Source organism: Cajanus cajan, chromosome 2 (genome assembly GCF_000230855.2).
Source record: "Cajanus cajan strain Asha chromosome 2, NIPB_CcT2T_4, whole genome shotgun sequence".
Lineage (NCBI taxonomy): Eukaryota > Viridiplantae > Streptophyta > Magnoliopsida > Fabales > Fabaceae > Cajanus > Cajanus cajan.
This window is the reverse complement of record NC_138518.1, coordinates 68,165,769-68,186,224: the sequence shown is the minus strand read 5'-3', so window position 1 is coordinate 68,186,224 and position 20,456 is coordinate 68,165,769. Positions and strand designations below refer to the sequence as shown.

At 33.2% G+C, this 20,456-nt stretch overlaps 2 protein-coding genes and 1 pseudogene across 4 annotated transcripts in view; 2 read left to right on the top strand and 1 right to left on the bottom strand.

Moving 5' to 3' along the window:
* LOC109810733 (nuclear transport factor 2B) overlaps positions 1-257 on the top strand; it is a 2,386-nt gene extending 2,129 nt beyond the window's left edge. Inside the window, exon 2 of the mRNA XM_020374279.3 lies at positions 1-257. This exon is cut by the window's left edge and continues 123 nt beyond it. The gene's annotated coding sequence lies outside the window, so the exon portion shown is untranslated.
* Positions 258-962: 705 nt separating this feature from the next.
* Positions 963-9,994, bottom strand: LOC109810732 (Calmodulin-binding transcription activator protein with CG-1 and Ankyrin domain). 3 transcript variants are annotated; one of them, XM_020374276.3, is made up of 13 exons: positions 9,736-9,994; positions 9,037-9,168; positions 8,814-8,929; positions 8,244-8,332; positions 7,933-7,978; positions 6,601-7,060; positions 5,227-5,375; positions 5,012-5,102; positions 4,702-4,925; positions 3,577-4,253; positions 2,257-2,815; positions 1,771-2,064; positions 963-1,291 (listed from the first exon to the last, which is right to left on the bottom strand). In XM_020374276.3, exons 1-13 carry the CDS (start codon positions 9,743-9,745, stop codon positions 1,199-1,201), a joined length of 2,940 nt encoding a protein of 979 aa, XP_020229865.1. In that variant the 5' UTR covers positions 9,746-9,994; the 3' UTR covers positions 963-1,198. The 3 variants fall into 3 exon arrangements, with proteins under 3 accessions (XP_020229865.1, XP_020229867.1, XP_020229866.1); XM_020374278.3 differs by having other exon boundaries at positions 5,227-5,300; XM_020374277.3 differs by having other exon boundaries at positions 4,702-4,922; positions 9,736-9,993.
* Positions 9,995-11,691: 1,697 nt separating this feature from the next.
* LOC145954495 (uncharacterized) lies at positions 11,692-14,813 on the top strand (annotated as a pseudogene).
* Positions 14,814-20,456: the final 5,643 nt, after the last annotated feature.

The window sequence follows — 20,456 nt, the reverse complement described above, 5'->3', positions numbered from 1 at the left end:
GCTAGCTGTTTCAGATTGGACATTTGATGTTGAAAATGGGTTCTTTTTGGTTGATTGTGTTAAACGCTTGTGCCTGTTGTGTTTAGAATTTTCTGTTTTGCCGGGTAAAAAACACCTTCAAGGATAAATTGTTGGAAGATTACTGCGTTTTGGAGATTAAAAACTTTGAATTTATTTGTGATCTAAGATATTGGAACCATGTTGATCCAGTTTACCCCTACCATTTAGTAAATGCTTGTCATAATGTTTTCCTTTTATTTGCTTGCTTCACGTAAGCAGGCTAGGGTTGCAGTGCAGTGGGTTGGCTTTTCTGAGCTGCAGCCAGTTTCTTTTTCTCTAACATGCTGTCTTTCTTGGCATTCTTTCTATTGATTTATAAATATGTTGATTTTGAGGACCAGGTTTGAAACTTGACTGCTAACAGAGGAATCGTAGTAGTCATTTTCTGGACTTAATTCTAGTCATTGCAAACAGAGGACCAAAACAGATGCTAAAGGGTAGTGTTATAATAATAATAATAATAAAAAGAGATTCATTCTTTTCTCCTGCTATGTTAATTTAATTTGCATTTGACGGTGGTGCCAAAGACGTGATTTGGTCAAATCTATTTCTGCTGTAGTTACCTTGCAAACTTGCCAAATTTGGGATAAACAGGGAAGGAGAAGCGAGAAAGAAAATCTGTATTCTACTTTCTAGTCGTTGGGACCCTTTACTTGGTCCATGCCGAGACCGAGAACATTGCTTATGCGTTCGTTACTATGACCCTTTAGTAACAATAAGCGATAAGCAATTTACTATACGGACCTCAAACAACTCTGAAGCCAACTATGACGAATATTATTCCAACATTTCATCCAATGATGCTAAATGACCTACATCGTAACGTACTTTGTTCATTTGCAACAGGTAACTGCCACAAGCTACATCTAAATTGCGAGGATATAAGAGTGCACGCAAGGAAATGAAAAATTTAAGCCATTCAAGTTGAAACCCAACCGTACCTACATTCAAAGCCATTTCCCATTTTATATTTTATATTTTACACACTAACAACATTCATCGCCATTAACACTATACAATCTAGACTGTCTCTAACAAGTCAGCTTGTTCTAAGCATCTAGATACAAAGACCACCGACATGGTTATTCCAGAAATTGATCATACAAAAGAATTAAGATTAGCAAGGCTAGCGTTGCTCCTAGTGAAATGGATAAAAATCATCTTCCATAAACAAGGCATCTCCTACAGAAGTTGATAATGATGCTTCATCACTCGTGCCCGCAAGTTCAGCCTGCAAAGGTATTGATAAGTTATGAATTGACATCACATAGCAGGTGCACTCTAAAGTCAAAATGCTTGATAGCTCCGTTTACTATTTTCTCTTATTCCAAAATGAGTACGGAAGGCCCGTGCAAAACAATATTAAATTATTCAACTAGTGGCAAACTAACAGATGCTAAAGAGATATTGAATTATTGACTGTTCTGATAAAAAAAATAGAATAAAAGTCCTTTTTCGCTTTCAAGGCTAATTTATACCTTAGCCTGAGGGTATTTCTAGAGACTTTGATAACCACTAAACTAACACAAGTAATGAGTATGTGAATGACTAAAATAGGTTTCATACTATATATTTAATTTTAAATTATATATTAATTCATTCGGTACAACCGATGATTTACTCGTTCAATCACTGACGTGTCAACTTAGTAAGTGGATCGAGTCAAATATCTGTCTGAATTTGAAACAATTAGTTTTAAGACTAGTTTACCTTAGCCTGACGATATTTCTCAAGCATGCGATGATATTGCTCCCGAGCATCCGGTGAGTCGACCATGGACAGAACTCGGGAAACAGCTTCTTCAATTTCTACATCCACTTTCTGTTTTCGGAACACCTTGAGAATATCTTCATCTTCATCTTCATTTTCATTACTGTCCATCTCTTGTCGGAAACCTCGTAAACCAGCTCCTTTTCTCCTCCATCGTAGCACCACCTTATCCAAGATTCCGACCGCCCATAATACCTTGTAATGCTTCCTAACCTGGTAGCCCCTCACATGAGCCTGCCCAAATAAATTGCGAATAATAACTGACGTTGATATCAATGGTGTTAAAGATCAAAGCATGCACGTGCACGTGCATGTGCATGCTTACTAATAATTTTTTGGTTTTATTCAATTAAGAATAATATATATCCATGTAGCTCTTGGAATTCATCTTGTTCAAGTCAAATAATAAAAGTTAACATCTATTACCTGTATCTTCACTACTTTTTGGCGCAACGCTAAGAAATCTTTACGACCTTTCCAACCTCGATATTTCTTCTGAATTGATAAAGCAGCTGAATTATCTTCGCGAGAGTTCCGAAAGGCAAGTTTTGACATAGCAGAAATCTCCGAAATGCTACCAATGCCACCGGTACTTGCAGCTGCTTCTCTTGCTCTCCGTTTTCTAAACGAATGTGAGCGAAAAGCTGATTGTATCCGCGCAGCTGCCTGAGTTACATTTCTGATAGCAGCCAATGTATCTTTGAGAGACGTCTGATCACTGGCAGCAAGATTATCCTTGGAGACACTGTTAACAGTCATGTCTGCATGAAGCTCAGCAGAACTCTTAGATAGCTCAGTCTCTTGCAGAGTAAGCGATGACAGATGACTTGTTACAGCTACCTCTGAAAGATACCCTGCCAGTCCCTTGTGCCCACTGCTGGCTGCAATAGATGCAGCGGTTCTACCGATTGGATCTTGTGCACTTGGGTCTGTCACAGCTCCAGCAGATGCTCCAGAAGCTATAAGTGAAGCAACCGTTTTTTCCCTATATGGAGTAACAAAAACTTCAGGAAAATAACATCCAAAATACTTGATGGAATATGGTTTTATAAGAAACAAGACTTTCATTTTCATGATATAATCATCAGTTCTGGTAGAAGACTTGATGAACCGATTATTTTTTTTAATTAGAAATAAAAGTCGGCATTTGCTTTGATTGATTAGAACAATGAATGAACCATGCCAAATAATATCTGATGAGAAGCAATCATGCTACATGTGGTTATTATACCCTTAGTGTTTGTTATCTTCAATTTCTTCATTTGACTTCCCGGCTAGGCATTGCAGAAAGCCAACTAACTTGGCCTACAGGGATTTTGTTAATTTCAGGATTTGAAATCCCAGTGTACATTGCTATCATTTTAATCGAATACATCCTTTTCAGTTTTTCTTATATCTGTCCCACAACTTGCATATCCGAAAATTTAATTTTCAGAATTGAATATCTGAAACACTTATCATATCTCTTGCCTTTCATTTTAGTGCTTTATGCCTACAATAAGAGATCAGATAATTTATTCTCCTAATTATCTTTCCTTGCATCTGCATTCCCTTCTCCCAATGAAAAAAAATATTTATACATATTTTACCAAGCACATATTGTTTGTTGAAAACCATGAAGTATGCTTGCTTTCCCTATCTTCATTACCTATAAGCCTTGTATAGCAACATTAACATCTTTTACTGAAACTAAATAAGTCAGTTAACATAGTAGTAGCAAGCCCTCTAGATTTCTCTATTTATTACCTTCCAAAACGTGCAGCCCAATGAAGAGCAGTCCATCCATTGATGTCACGGAAATTTATATTCACTCCACAACTCAGAATAGGATTCAAGGCCCACTCATAGCCCAACCCAGCAACCATGTGAATAATCCCCTGCTCCTTCTTGGACAAAGAACAACCTGTCTCTTCATCTCTTTCCTGAGATCTGCAAGAAAGCCACTGTTGCAGCTTATCCTTTAGAAGCTCTTCAAGAATCCAATCAATAGTACCCGTGGATGTTCCACTGCCAACTAGAAGAGCCTCTATAATATGGCTCCATGAATCATCATCAGCTTTCTGTTTTATGAGAGGAATTCCAGATTCTATGTTGTCATTCTTTGTTGTTGATTCAGAAAGAAGCATCTGCCCTAATCTAACAAGCAATAACAACTCTTCTGGACTTCTAGTGGCTTCTGTTTCCAATTGAGTACATCGGGTGCAACTATTGGCCTTATTACGATATTCAAACTCTCTGACTTCACTACAGGACTCCCGGTTTCCAGAAGTAATGCACAGAGTAACCTTTCCGGGAAGGTGAGATGGAGCTTCACAACAGATTACACCATCCTGAATTATCTCAACAGGAACTTCAATATCGCCAAGCATACAAGCCCAAGAAGACTCCGAGGGATTACAGAAAAATGACCCAACAATGATAACCTAAGCAAGGAATATGAAGCTTTAGGAATCAAATTTGGACAGAATCAACACTAAATATCATTTTAAGATAAGAAAGTTGAAAACTTGAAAGGAAAAAAAAGAGACAGAGAGACTAGATATATGCCCCAAGCCCCCAACTAGTTAAGTCTTGAACATCTAAAGCCACGAGATTGAACAATATTTCCCTAACCTAGTTAGTTATAAATAGACCGGGCTTTATATATAATTGCTTTAGACAACCACTACCACAAGAATTTTATATATATTTCAACAAAGTTAAGTATAAATTCTAAAGCTATTCACGAAAATAGGTAAGATGTAAGCCCCAATAGTTATTAATCAAAAGAATGACCAATTTTCTTGTTTAGAATTAGAAGATACCACCAATGTGAAGAGTCATAAATCATTGCATAGGGCATTCAAAGAGTTAAACTTTAAAGGCACAAACCTTAGTATTCTCGGTGGCATAACCCCATTCTGGGGAGATCTTCTTAATGGTAAATTTCTGTTTTTGTGCTACTGTCAAACTTGAATCTGCATCTGGAGGTGTTACAATTTGGTTTTGGTGAAAAAATGTTTCATAGTAGTTAGAATTAATTCCTCGCGTTTCCACAATAGAATATGTAGGAAATTTGACTCCATCAACACCTTGAGGTATCGAGAAAACAGCTGCTAACATGGGAGGGGAATCAAAAGTCAAATAAACTCCAAAATATGCCAAATTATAGTTAAGATAGCCAGGTGAAAGTAAATCATACAGTTTTCAGCATTATTACTGTTGAAGTTTAGCCAGTGACTGTTTTCCTGGTTGGAAACTGGTACCGTTCTTGAAGAAGATAGAGAATTTTCCTGCTTAAATTATCCAAAATTTTAAGAATTGCAGAAACACGTGAAGAAAATTATTTTGACATTGGAGCAAATATAATTTACAAAATGATAAAAAATTTATGAAATATGTCCACGCAAAACTTACATTTCCAGTTGGCATGTATACATTTTTCTGTGGTAACTTGACTGCAGATGAGGACTTGCATGATTCCAGCACCCCTGTCCAGATAGCCTTTTCATTAGCATCACGGTACCCATTGTCTATTAATTCATGATAACATTCACCCCCATCGCCTATAAGAATAAACACCACTTTTAGCATCTTTTACCTTCCTCTCTTGCCGGTCAATGTTTCCACAAGAGGACAAAACAAATTACAAAGATATGAATATCACTTGAAATTCAAAATACAAAAGTTAAGCAAAAAGGTTTTGGACAGATGAATAACTAATTACTAGGAAAAACTTCAAGCAGAGCCAGAACCACAATAATTTCACGCACAAACCTTTGGTCCCAAATGTAACAAAAGAGTCCTTAGAGCAGGCAGTGTGTAAGAAACCCAAATGTATGGCACGTAGATCCTAAATAGGCAAGTGGAATTTAAACAACCATAACTTTTGATATAGATGCAGTAACAGGGCCCATATGATACCAACAGAAAGCTCCCTTTGAGCTTGTCATTGCAACCAGGATTTACACTTCTGCGCACAAAATCCATTGTTTAACAACGTTTTAGTATTTCCCTTGAATTTTTCCTTAAATTTGGTATTTCCCTTGTTTAATTTGGAGTGCCATTCATGTTGCCCATCCCCACCTTGTAAGTATGTTGTGTTATGTTCTTCATGGCATCATTTAAAATAATATGACAAACTTTTCTCTCGAACTTCAAATTTGTTGGTTATCATTAAAGGTTAAGTCAAGTGCTAACCTTGTGTTTGTATGACTCGTCAGCCACGTGCAATGTATCAAGACTAGAACATTTGTTTTATTTGCCAACCATAAAATAAGAAAAACATTTTTCATGTTACATAACATATGGAATGTTCCAATCAAACCTTCAGAGGACATTCCACATTTTTAAAGATTTTTACAAAATCTACTGGAGTAATGTCAAATACGAAGAAACCTGGCCATGGGGAAGTGGTTTTGAACCATTTTATTCTTCTGGTTACTTGGCTCATGATAAGAATCCTACATTGTCTTAAGATTCACACAAGACAACCAGCACACAACAATTGGTGAATTAGGTTTCACAGAGAAAAAAATAAACAGATACACCAAACAAGAAGATCCATGACTATGTTGCTGACAACAACTTAATCTAAACAGGCATGCTATAAATTTAAGTCAACAAATAACAGAAAACTGGCTGTGCAGGTGTAGTATGCCACAAGCACGGTTAGAAAAGTAGAAGACAGATATCAGTATATGACCAGGTTACAACACAATATAGAATAGGCACTCAGATATTTCACTGGTTTATAACGTGTTCTCAACATCTCATGTTTGTTTAATTTACCTTGCCTTCCATTATATCCATCATAAAATAACCCTTGATCATCTGGTCCAGGGAAAGTAGCAGATTGCTCTTGATTTCTGATCATCCCTTGATTGTGCTGAGGGTTTGAATCATGTCCAGTTTCATCATTAATGCAGAAGGGAGCAATTTCTTTAAAGTTGTCCTCATTCAAACTTAACTGCTCCTCCAATCGGCGCAAAGCTTGAGTAACCTCAAGTTCAGTTGAGGCTCCTGAGTCTGCATCTGTTCCATCCATGTGACCCATTTTATTGTTCGGAATGTATACATCAGAGGTAACTTCTGCAGATCCAGAACTGGATAAACTCTGATTAGGTTCATATGAATCACCAAATATCGATGTTGACCCTGGATTCTGAGTAGAATAAGGGCTAGGACTTTGATTATATGCAGAAGAAGAACCTGGTGAGAATTGTGCACCAGCGCCGGAACCGAGCCTTCCCTATAACATGTGAGTGCAAACAGTAAAGCAGAATCCAAAGATGAGCTGCATAACAATGTTGCTATGCACATGATTAATAACAAAATAAGATTAAACAAATTCCATCCAAGATATCAAATATAATTCACAAGAAGATTTATGTATATCGTCATTAGAGGCATGAAGCCATTGGAAAATAAAATAATTAGTGCAGAAAAGTAACAGGACATTGCAAATCTTAGGAATAATCACTGTTTTTTCTTATATCATCTTAGAGAATTAAATACCAAAGCTATGGTTATCCAAGGTGCATCTGGTTTAAAATTAGGAAATGGGAGATGAGACGTATATGTGTAATGTAGGTAAAGTTCTGGTTGGTAGCAAATCAGAAAAAGAAGTTCATTAAAGGTAGGTAATAGAATAAATTCCAAGAAGTTAAGAAAATGCGTGGGGAATGACTTTAATTCATAGTTGAATTCTTTCGCACAGTAATTACTGATGAAAGTTTTAAAATACAAAATGAAAGTGGGGGTGGGAGGAGGTGTGAGAAAGAGATTTACAGCATGGTAGTATTAATAATGGTGAATAAAAGACTACTCAACGTATCAAATTTAAAAGAAGAAATGTAAACAGTTCATGGATTGGAGGAGTCTTCTACAAAAAATTAAATATGAATGAAATTTCATAAAACTGAAAAAGGAACTAAATCATTTGAGTTTCACATGTGAACAGTGAAAAGGGGGGAAGTGTGTAAAACAACTAATCAGAATCAGGTTAGAACAGTGAGCAATCTTGCACAAAAAGACTCTCCTTCCCCAATTTTCCTAGAGGGACACTATACACAAGCTACAAGTACTATTATTATGTTTGTCTGATATGTATCCAAGACTCACCTCGCTTGTGTCTCTATAATGCACAAGAACAATATGCTCATACGCCCTGTCATGAAGAAATAGCATGAGTGATTATGAATAACTGCTATGATAACATATATCATACTGCATATCTCATGAATAGTTTTGTTCATTGAAGGCTGATTGTGTTTCAAAGTCCAGGAAATCTTGTAATTTCATTTGATATTTAGATACCTCTTGGATGACTTTTTCCCAAAAATTGCACGTTTGTTTTAAAGGATACAACATGTGTTGATAAGCTTAACAGTTTGAGGGATATGCAGTTAGCTAATAAGTTAACGTTTACTCACGGATCCAACATCCAATAGCTCCGCCTCTGGAAACTAGGGATCTGTTCTCCGTGTGCATAATAACAATTTAAGGCTTCAACATTTCCAACCTGGTCATGCAGATTAGTACGATTATTCAGATTGAAAATCAGTATATGGAATACCATTACAAAAACAGTTGGGCTAAACTCATAAATATAGCAACAATAAGTGAATAATGTTTTAGAAACATGCTAATGAACAGAAATCAGTTATATCTAATGAACATAAAGGGTAACTGACAGACCAATCAGTTATATCTTGGAAGAACGGAATTGAACTAGGAAATACAATTGAAAATGAAACTTCTAGAAAGGATTTTTAAATATTTTTGAATAATACCATCTATCACCCCTACCATTTTGAGACATCTATCAACTTTCTGAATAAATTTTTTCCAAACAATACAGGAGAGCCAACAATTTGTCCCCTCTTACATACACATTTATGGACTGCATTTCTACAACTGAGACCCCCCAAGACACTTGCCAACAAGTTTTGCTTTTTCACAGACAACTAACAAACACAACAGCATAGAAACTAGTAATGCACCTTCAGCCGTTCATGTGCTTCTCCCACAGTTCTTCCATCTCTTTTCTTGCGCCAGTTATGGCCATCTTTGCGGAAGAAACGCAGGACTCTTTTGTTAAACAGAAACAGGGATCCACCTGTTAAGAAGATCAATTGATAATGTTTACAATCAGCATTTTATGAAGGGAAAAATTGTCATATTTTTTTATCATCATAAATTGGATAAAGGGAACACGAATGTTACTGGTTGGCTGTTGCGGGGGCTCTTGGGCGAACTGGTACTTCTCATGATTCTGTAAAATGTACATCACTTCTGCAGGCTTCAGCCATCTGGCTTGAGCCTCTTGATGCAAATCATTAATATCATATTCGTGACCTGAAACCAAACGATAAATAAGTCAAATAATATAAAACCCTTCCCACCACCACCATAATTGTTTTCTTTTCTACCTTCTAATATCAGAATAATTAGTTAAGACGGGTAAAGTTGCAGAAAACAACAAATCCCTTTTATGCATTAATGAGAACTGCACAATGTAACCAACAACCTAAATTTTTCGTTCTCTACACAGCACCAATCAATTATTCCAATATTCCATATCATTTGGAAGCAGAACAATAACAGAGTAAATCAAATCAAATAGCAAAAAGCATGTTACAGAGAATATACTAGAAATCCAAAAGGCATGTAAAGTAAATCAAAGTCCAAAGCGATTCCAAAACGCACATGGTCCCAATTGAAAGCTCCAAACTCAGAAAACTAAACAAAATGCACACACACAAGGCCACAAGTGATGTGGTTCATTTCAACTACCCAATCAAACCAAGTCAAACTCAATTCACTTCACTGTACACCGCACCAAAACATATCCCAAATTTTCAATTTCTTTTATACAAAACAAGACACAACAGTATCCTTAGTAAAAAGTAAAGACACGTTTACCAGGTGTCATGGTATCGAATCCGAGGAATAAAAAGCTAGAAGTAGAATCAGACAGAGAGCATTTTTGAAAGCGGAGAAGCTGCTAGATTCGCTGCGTTGCGTTCCAGAACGCACGAGCGAAGAGTGGATCGGGGAAAGGAAATTGCAAAAGCAGAAAACTGAAAGAAACACACAGTTAGCGTTTAGTTAAAGTTCTGGTTCTGAATTGATTGAGGTTGTGATTAAGGTTAAGGTTATGTTAACGTGCTTTTATTAAACAACTTGTAGACCACGACCAAGACCAAGAGATATAATATAAAGCATAAGCAACTTTATTTTAGATTGCCATATGCCTTGCTTTTCACACCTTTTTAATTTACTTATACATTATTATTCAATATCCATATCAGACTCACCTTACAAGCTGGAGCCACTATATGTTTTTTAACCACTAAACACAAACTTACTTTTTCTCAAGTATCAACATTGTTAATTACCTTCTTACATATTTAAAGAAATATAAAGTTAATATTTTATTACCGGGTTAAAATTGTAAAAAAAAATTATAAAAATTCTTTAATTTTATTGTCTTTAAATATTTTTATTTGTTATTTCATGTGTAAATGAACCAAGGTATTCGATGCATAACCAATAAATCAAAAGTTTGATCATGATATAATTATTATAATATAGCATGTCATAGTTAAAAGAAGTTTATTTTTTATAGGCAACATGTGTATTGTACATGAGTCAATGCTGGTCCAACATGATAGACAATTAATACAAGATATTTTAGGTGAATAACAATAAATAAGAACTTTATTTACAAGGAATGACACTAATATAATTATGATTTAATTTTAATGTAAAATTTTTTATATTGGTAACCAATCATATTTTTTAATAGAATCATATTATTTACTTATTTAATAAAATAAAAATAAAATAAAATAATTTAAAAAATATGATTAATTACTTATATAAAAAACTTTACATTAACATGATTCGCTCAATAACTATTGCGCGCGGAAATTTCGTTGCAAACTTGCGAGGTACGATTTAACTGTAAAACGTAGTGAAAATGTTTTTTTGGTTGTTGGTAGTCAAACGATATTTCCCCAAGTCTAAAAAAGGTAACTAAGCTTGGATTTGTCAAAAACTGTTGTTATTTAGCAGTAGGGTTGTGGTTGAAATGTGAATAGTTGGTTCGTGTTAGAAAGTCACATTTTTTATGATCTTTTTATAGAGTGGTATTCATAGATATACATGTATTTAATTAGGTGATAGAAAATGATGTGTGAATAAGTGGGCTAAATATCTGCATAGGAATGATGTGATGATAAAGGAAGAGCTGGTCATTATTAAACACAAAAAGACAAGTTTGTACTGTGTGAACTGAGGGTTGAAGCCTTGAATGTTGAATCCAGGTAGGTGAAGACTTATTTATTATAGTTATATTATTTTAAATAAATAAATAAATATAACATTCATAATTAAATTTAGTTTTAAATATAAATGAAAATTGTTTTTAATTATTATATTTATTTATTGTTATTAATTTTATGTTATTATATAATATATACAGAGACGGACGCACGTTAAACGTTGTGGGAGCAGTTGTTCCCACTAACTTTTCAATTTGTTTTTTAATAATATATAAAATATTATATTATATTTATTTAAAATTTAAAAAACAAAAAAAATTAAATAAAAATTATAAAATTATAAAATTAAAACCGAATTTGTTGCAGGAACAGATGCACTAATTTGTGCCTCACTAACTTTTCAGTTTTTATTAATAATATATATAATATTATATTATCTTCATTTAAAATCTAAAAACAAAAAAATAAAAACTAAAAACTAAAAAAATTATAAAATTAAAACTGAATTTAAGTTTTGTTGCAATTATCTTTATATGAGAAAGGATTTTTTTTTTAAATATTTTAATGTTATAATAATTAACAACAAATTACATATTTTAAAAAAAAATGTTATGCATTTAAATTGTAAATCAAGATTAAAAAAATTATAAATTAAATAATATATGTGTTTTAAGTTTTAAAAAAATTATAAGTTGTTATTAACATATTTTTAGATATTTTATATTTTTTTTGTTTTATTTTTATTTTTTCTAATTCTTTTTATATTTTGAGATTCTCTTCTACCTTTAACATATTTTAAAGTGTAGAAGAGTCAAATTGGAAGAAAAAAAATAAATTTCTTCTTCCATCTATACTCCTTCTTGTTTGAACAGCTAAACTATACATTTAAAGTGGTCTTTGAGGTTAGTGTATTTAAAGTTATTATTTTTATATTGCTTCGTTTGAATTAATTTTTTTTTATTTTCAATGAGAAATTTAGTATTTTGATTTTGATTTACTCATTCTATTTTTATGTTTAGAAGAAACATTGTATGTTATGAACATTACATTAATTAAAATTATATTGCTTTTAGTTGTAGCAATAGAAAGATATTTTAAAAGAAAATCATCTTCAGAGCAACCATCTTCTCCTCAAATACATGTTGAAAAAGAAGTCAAATTGGGTCCACCAACCAAAATAATATTTTTAGAATGTGATTTGGAAAGGCTTCCTAATGATCCTTGTTTAAGGTCAAAAATTTCAGATTATCATCCAAGTGATAGAGATGAAGTTAGAAGATATTATTTGCAAAAGGGTCCTTGTCAACCAAAAGAGATAAATTTTCCAAAGACAATTTGGAGATACCATTCGTAAATTTAATCCGGATTGGTATTTAAAATATGGAAGTTGGTTAGAATATAGTCAAAAGGAGGATGCAGCATATTATTTATATTGTTATCTTATGAGATCACATGTTGAGAAACATAAAGGTAGTGGTGATGTATTCATAACAGAAGGTTTTACAAATTGGAAAAAAAGTGAGAGATTTCAAGTTCATGTTGGAGGTCTAAATAGTTTTCATAATCAAGCATGGAGGAATTGTCAATCTTTGATGAAACAAAAGCAATATATTGAAGTTGCAATGTGTAAGCAGTCTAATCAAACTAAAAAGGAATATCGAATTCATTTGACTGCAATAGTTGATTGCATTCGATTCTTATTACGCCAAGGATTAGCTTTCTGTGGTAATGATGAGTCAATGTCATCAAGTAATAAGGGAAACTTTCTTGAACTTTTAGATTTTCTTGTTGACCACAATGAAGTTATTCATAAAGTGATAAAAAATGCTCGTGAAAATCTTAAGTTGATAGCTCCTACAATACAAAAAGATATTGTTAGATCTGCTGCTAGTGAAACTACTAAAGCTATACTTGATGATCTAGGAGATAATTTATTTTCTATTTTGATTGATGAATCTCGAGATATCTCAGTGAAAGAGCAAATGGTTGTGATTTTACGTTATGTTAATAAAAAAGGACAAGTTATAGAGCGTTTTCTTGGTCTTGTTCATGTTTCTAATACTAATGCTTTATCATTGAAAATAGCTTTGGAGTCATTGTTTTCAAAATATGGATTAAGTTTATCAAGGTTGCGTGGACAAGGATATGATGGAGCAAGTAATATGCAAGGTGAATTTAATGGCCTCAAAAGCTTGATATTAAAAGAGAATTGTTCCGCATTTTATATTCATTGTTTTGCCCATCAACTTCAATTAGCTCTTGTTACAGTGGCAAAAAAACATGTTGGAGTTGCATTATTTTTTAACTTGGTTGCTAATATTTCTAATGTTATTGGAGCATCATGTAAGCGTCGAGATATTCTTCGAGAAAGTCAAATTGCAAAGGTGAAAGAAGCATTGCAAAAAGGAGAAATCTCTAGTGGGCGTGGCTTGAATCAAGAAACTACAATAAAAAAGGCGGGAAATACTAGATGGAGCTCACATTATGATACATTACTTAGTCTACTTTCCTTGTTCCCTTCCACGATTGATGTGCTTGAAATAGTTGAGAAAGATGGCATGAGTTTAGCACAAAAAGATGAAACATGTGCTTTATTGAATTCTATGCAAACTTTTGAATTTGTTTTCACTTTACACTTGATAAAAAATATTTTAGGGATTACTAATGAGTTATCTCAAGCATTGCAAAGAAGTGATCAAGATATTGTAAATGCTATGAAATTAGTTTCAGTGTCCAAACAAAAGTTACAAGCAATGAGAGATGATGGTTGGTCTTCTTTGCTCAATAATGTTTCATCATTTTGTGAAAACCATAACATTGTGGTTCTAAATATGAATGACACTTTTGAAACACAAGGAAGGTCAAGGCGTAGGGTAGAGAAAGTTTCTAATCTACATCATTTTCAAGTTGAATTATTTTTTTCAAGTGATTGATCAACAACTTCAAGAGTTGTTTCACAAAAGCAAATACTGAGTTACTTCTTTGTGTAGCATGTTTAAATCCAAGAGATTCATTTTCTGCATTTGACAAGGAGAAGTTGATTCGTTTTGCTCAATTTTATTCTTCTGAATTTTCTCCAATTGAACTTTTGGCATTAGATAATCAACTTGAAAATTATTTCATAGATGTATGTTTTGACAGTGCTTTTTCAAAATTAGAAGGGATTGGTGATCTTTCTATGAAGCTTGTGGAGACAAGAAAACATGTTGTATATCCATTGATATATTTGCTTTTAGAGCTAGCCTTGATACTACCAGTGGCAACTGCATCAGTTGAAAGAGCTTTTTCTGCTATGAATATCATCAAGAATCGGATGCGCAATCGTATGGGAGATGAATGGTTAAATGATTGTTTAGTTACTTATATAGAGAGAGAGGTTTTTGATAGTATTGAAAATGAGCAAATCATTCAATGTTTTCAAACTATGAAAACTCGTAAAGAACAATTATGATATATATTTATCTTTATAGAAATTTTATTTTATATTTTGACAAATTTATGTATTTAAATATTGCCCCCACTACTTAAAATTTCTGGATCCGTCACTGTATATATATATGACATAATCACCCTCTTTATTTTAAATATATTAATAATAATATTATAAGACATAAATATAATTTAATTTCTTGAATTTAAAGTAATTTTTTTGGACTCTCAAGTTTAAAATTGATTTTATTAATCCGTACAATTTGAAAAGTTCTTATTTTGGTCATTATATTTAAAAAAAAATTAAAAATTTATCAAATATTATCATATAAAATTTACTTACTAATGTTCTTATTAGTAAAAATATCACATTAAATTTGGCTAACATTGTATAACTGTTTTAATCTATCACTTTCAAACATGTTTTCAAACATGTTATAGTTGATATGAGGGATTATAATAAGATTTTTAAAAATTATTGAGAGTAAAAAAAATTATCTTAAATTTGAGAGACTAAAAATATATTTAAGTATTATTATAATTTTTATTTTTAACTCATTAACTTTCTCACACTTCGTGTCAATTCTCCTTTATCAAAAAACACTCATTTTTTTTTTAATTTTCACACACTTTTTTTCTCTTTTCTACTCTTCTTTACTTTCCATCTCTCAAACATACCCTTACTATATATATCGCACCAATAAATATTATACAAATTAAAAAAGTAGATATTAGTAAATTGATTGTCAAACTTGTGAAATGGGATTTCAAACATAACATAACAATTACAAAGTACAAATTTACAAAGGCCGACGCAAATCAAGTCTCTATATATAGTTGCTCGAGTTTTACATGTTTTTTGTGATACATCAGGTTTGAAGGTCATCCTCGAGAAGTCTATTGGGAAAAACTCAAGTCCCACATCGACTAAAGATTAGGCAATTAAATAGTATATAAGTGGAGAGCAACCCTCACCTTACAAGTCGGTTTTGTAGGGTTGAGTTAGGCTTTAATCCACTATTCTAAGATGATATCAGAGCTTTCCTAGATTCTTAAAAATGGGCCACCCACCATTCATTGATACATGCACCATGGGCATGAGGGGGTGTATTTCAAGTCTCGTCAATTAGAAAATGGCCACCTACCATTCATTGATACATGCACCATGGACATGAGGGGATGTATTCAAGTCCCGCCAATCCTAGATCATTAAAAAGGGTCACCTACCATTTATCCCCGGTTTTGTAGGGTTAAGTTAGGCTTTAATCCACTATTCTAAGAAAGTCTTGTTTCTTTGTTTCCAAAGGTGTAGTGGGACAGATTGTTTAGAGTATAGCTCAAGCTCCTCATATTTGTGTTATGAGTAAACAAGACAAATATTTAGGGTTTACTATTTTTTAGGGTCGTGTTACTCGAGAAGATTTTCTATATCTTATCGAGAGGGTGAATGGGAAGCTAACTAGTTGGAAGAGTAGTTTGCTCAACACTTCCTTGTTATGGTATGCAATTGTACTGGTACCCTTAACATATCTGGGATTTTATTGATTCAACGATGTGACATTTTGTTTGGCAGGACCATAACTCAATAGGTTTCCATATGGTAGGTTGGGACAGGGTTACGAGACATTGGCAGTATGGTGGTTTGGGGCTGCGGAGAGCACGCATACAAAACACAACTCTATTAGGTAAATTGGTGTCAGCCTTACTACACCCACAAGACCAGCTATAGATGTGGGTTCTCCAAGATAAATATTTTTCTAGTGGCTCTCTTTTTTAGCAATCGGAGAAGAAAGGGGTCATTGGTCTGGAACTTTATTCTTTGGGCCTTAGAGGTTTTGGAGGATGGTTTCATGATGAAGTTAGGAGTAAGGGAGTTGGATTTTTGGCAAGATCCATGGGTCATGAAGGAGCCACTTGTGTTTGTAATTCCCTAGGTTGATATCCATGACATGGGTCTTCGGGTTCGGGATGTTTGGAGTTAGAATTCTTGGAATCTTAGTTCTTTATACTCTTATTTGCCTGTTGGTGTGATTGCATGAATTCAGGAGATCCGTCCTCATTTTACTACTGGTGTGTCGGATCTATGGATATGGGGATGGCATATCCAAGGTGTTTATACTGTGAAGTTAGCGTATGATTGGTTGGAGAGGAATCAGACGTTAATGCATGATTCCTTATGGAAGTGGGTTTGGAAGTTAACACTTTTTGCGAATGTACATGTCTTTGTCTAGTAACTTTGTCATCAGGCCATCCTGATGGGTGATGTATTAGCTCATTGTGGGTTGCTTATCTCAGTTTCTTGCCTAAGGTGTAATGAAGTTGTTGAAACTATGGAGCATTGTCTTTTTCTCTTACCCTAAGAGCTTGGCAGTGTTTGAGATTGGGGTATGTGAGGGACGATTCTCATATAGTGTGTTTGGATGAGGAATTTTACAAATTCAAGGAATTTTAAATTTTTGGTATTTGAATTAATTTGATTTTAATTTCTATTATTCTTAAAATATTTTGTTTGGATGAGTCAATTCAAATTTCTTAAATTTTAAATTGTTAGGTTGAATATGATAATTTTATTCCATCATAGTAAAATTGATTTTAAAAATATATTTATATGTTGAGATTTTTAAATTAAATTTTATAAAAATAAATATTAATCCATTTTTAAATATTTATTAATTTTAAAAATTAATATTAGATAATATTTAATAATTTTAACAATTAATATTAGATAATGTTTAACAATTTTAAAAATATTTTTGAATATCTAATGATTAAAAAAATGAAGAGATAAGATAAAATATATAGGAGAAATAGGAAAAACAAATATGAAGAATTTCAAATTCTCCCATTTTTTGGAGAATTTGAAATTCTACTATTTTAAGGAATTTCACAAATGATTGGATTTCAAATTCTTTGTAAATTCCTCATCCAAATAAAGCATTTCACCTCAAAGAATTTGAAATTCTTCAAATAAATGAATTACCCCATATAAATTCATCATCCAAACACACCATTAGGGTTCATTGGATGACTTGGTTGGAATAACAGGGACGTCGAGAGGGTGCTTTATTCTTCATTATCCTTTGGTAGATTTGGTGTAGCTAGAATCTTTTGGTGTTTGAATAGCGTCACATGGAGGTTTAGGCTATTTGTCGACAAATTTCTTCGCTTTGGATTTGGTCGCATGCTGAGTTTGAGTTCCCTAAGATTGTTGGTCCGCTAGTTCCTTAGGTTATGGCATGGTCAAGACCTTTTGTGGGTTTCGTTGCTCTATATGTTAATGGAAGTGTGTTTGGAGAACCCATGAGGACAGAATTTGGTGGTTTGTGTAGGGATAATGCATGTTCATTTCTGTTTGGTTTCATAGGGTGCTTGCACATGTTCGTCTCGAGTTCGTGAGGCATGAGTACATGTGGGAGGTGTTGGCGTTGTTGCATGGTTACATTTGTGTGGGGAGAAAGGTTTTCAAAAGATCCATTGTTGTTCGGATTTGCTTACTTTGATTAATATTTTGAATTAAGGTCATCTCATTACTCATTGTTATGCAAATGAGTTAGTAGAAATTTGAAGTCTTCTGAATGGAAGTTGGGATTGCTCTTTGTCACATATTCTTTAGGAGGATAACATGTACATGTATGCAAATGTTTTGACCAAAAAAAGTACGTTGTCTAAGGAGGATCTTATGATTTTAGTAGTTGAGTCTAATTTTCTTAGTTCCTTATTACTAGTTGATGCTACTGGATTGACCCATTTACGGATTTAATTAATTTTTTGAGTTTCTTTATATTATTCTTTTTCTTTCTTTATGTATATATATACATGTAATAAAATTAGGATATTATACTATATAATCCTCTTGCATTCAAAGATCTCATTTGCAGCAGTACTCGGCTGAAATGACAAGAGGAAAATAGTTGACTACTAGTTTCAATTTATGATCAAATATCCTCATCCAATGATCCAATAACTAAATTTATTTATTGATTTTTAAGTCTTTGATTACATATCCCCACACGCATAACTATGAAACTAACCCTTAAATTAGAGGGGTTGTTTGCGTAAAATTCTCAAAATGAATATTTAAGGATTCAAAGGTAAAATTTTTATAGATCATAGTCCACTTGCAATGTGAACAATTATAATGGGATATTTTTTAATAAATTTAACCATGAATATGTCGCCAAAATATGATTACTCGCTTATCATTTGTTTAATAGACATAATGATATATTTTTTTTAATCTATTAATGTAAAATTTTACAAAATGTTTGTAACAACAGTATTTTCCCTTTAAAGAAATGGTTATTGGAAATTTTCTTTTGGGTTTCCAACTTTCCTTTACGGAGTTCATTATTTCATATTAATAGCGGACTTGGCCCATCTTACAACTAGTGGGCTACAGCCTTTGGTGGTAACCCGTCTGCAAAGCCTTCAAGCACTTTTAACTAACAGAGATGATAAACACACCTTCACTCTCGTATAAACACACTCTCTTTTTTTAAAAAAATAAATAAAATATCTAAATTACCCTTAAAAAAATGAAATTCCTAAATTTACACCTCCCTTCCCCGCACCCCCTTTCCCCGCACCCCACACTCCACACCCCTCTTCTTCCCAAAGCTTCTTTTCGCCCAATGTCATTAAGCAATATACTTTTACAGTCATTCTGAATAGAAAAAAAGGACTAGTCCCACCATAATCAGCATAAGAAAGGTTCTTTTACAGTCATTAGCATTCCGGAAAGTACTTTTACAGTCATTAACATTCCGGAAAGTACTTTCCGGAATAGTAAAATTATTGTTCATATAATTCCGGAAAGAAATTTCCGTAATAGTAACTTTAATATTATGGAAAGTACTTTCCGAGATTATGTAACAAAACATTTCCGGAAAATACTTTCCGGAATAAGAATTTAATATTATGGAAAGTATTTTCCGGAACATTTTTATATAATTCTGGAAAGAACTTTCCACAATAGTAAGAAGAAGAAGAAGAGGAGTGCCAGAAAGAGAAAGAAGAGGGGTGTGCGAGGTGCGAGAAAAAAAAAAGAAGAAGAGTGCGAGAAAGAGAAAGAAGAGGGGTGCGCAATGTCAGCATGTGGTCTTATAAGAGAAAGACTCTTGTTCTATGGAAAGACACACTAGTACAAAAATGACTTTTAAAATCAGTCATAAGGTAACAACTTTAAAAGTGACGTGGTGGCCTGTACTGCAACAGAACGACCCCAGAACGGCCCGTTCTGCAAGCAGAACGGCATGTACTACTTTCAGTACGGCCCGTACTACAAGCAGAACGGCATGTACTGCTTGCAGAACGGGAGCAGAACAGGGCGTTCCGTTCTGGTGCGGGTAGGGGGTGTAAATTTAGGAATTTCATTTTTTTTAAAAGGGTAATTTAGACATTTTATATATATATTTTTTAAAAAGGGGGTGTGTTTATACGAGAGTGGAGGTGTGTTTATCATCTGCCTTTAACTAATTGCAATTCAATTCTTGATTTTAGCGTCCTTGATGGGTTGGGACATCTAACTTTTTGAAAATTGATTTTTTTAGCAAAAAATTGCATACAATTGATTTATTCGGTAATTTTTGTTTAAATTAAAAATTTGGATTATCTTTCTCTTAAGATGCGTTTAATACACATTAAAATATAAGATAAATATTTAATTTATTGGATAATTATTTGTTTTGCACAATGTTCAATAAATAATAGATTGTTATGAATAATAATTAGTGGCTTAATTAGTGGATGTCAATATTCATTATCAATCATTACCATTTATATTTTCGTTATGTATTATTCTCTTTATTTGTAATTGTTCAGTTATTACATGTACTTATAAATAGGTTAGTCCTCTCTCAAAGATAATACACTAGTCAGATTCTTTTCTCCATCTCATACTGTCTTGTTTCTTCTCTCTACTTTTTCTTC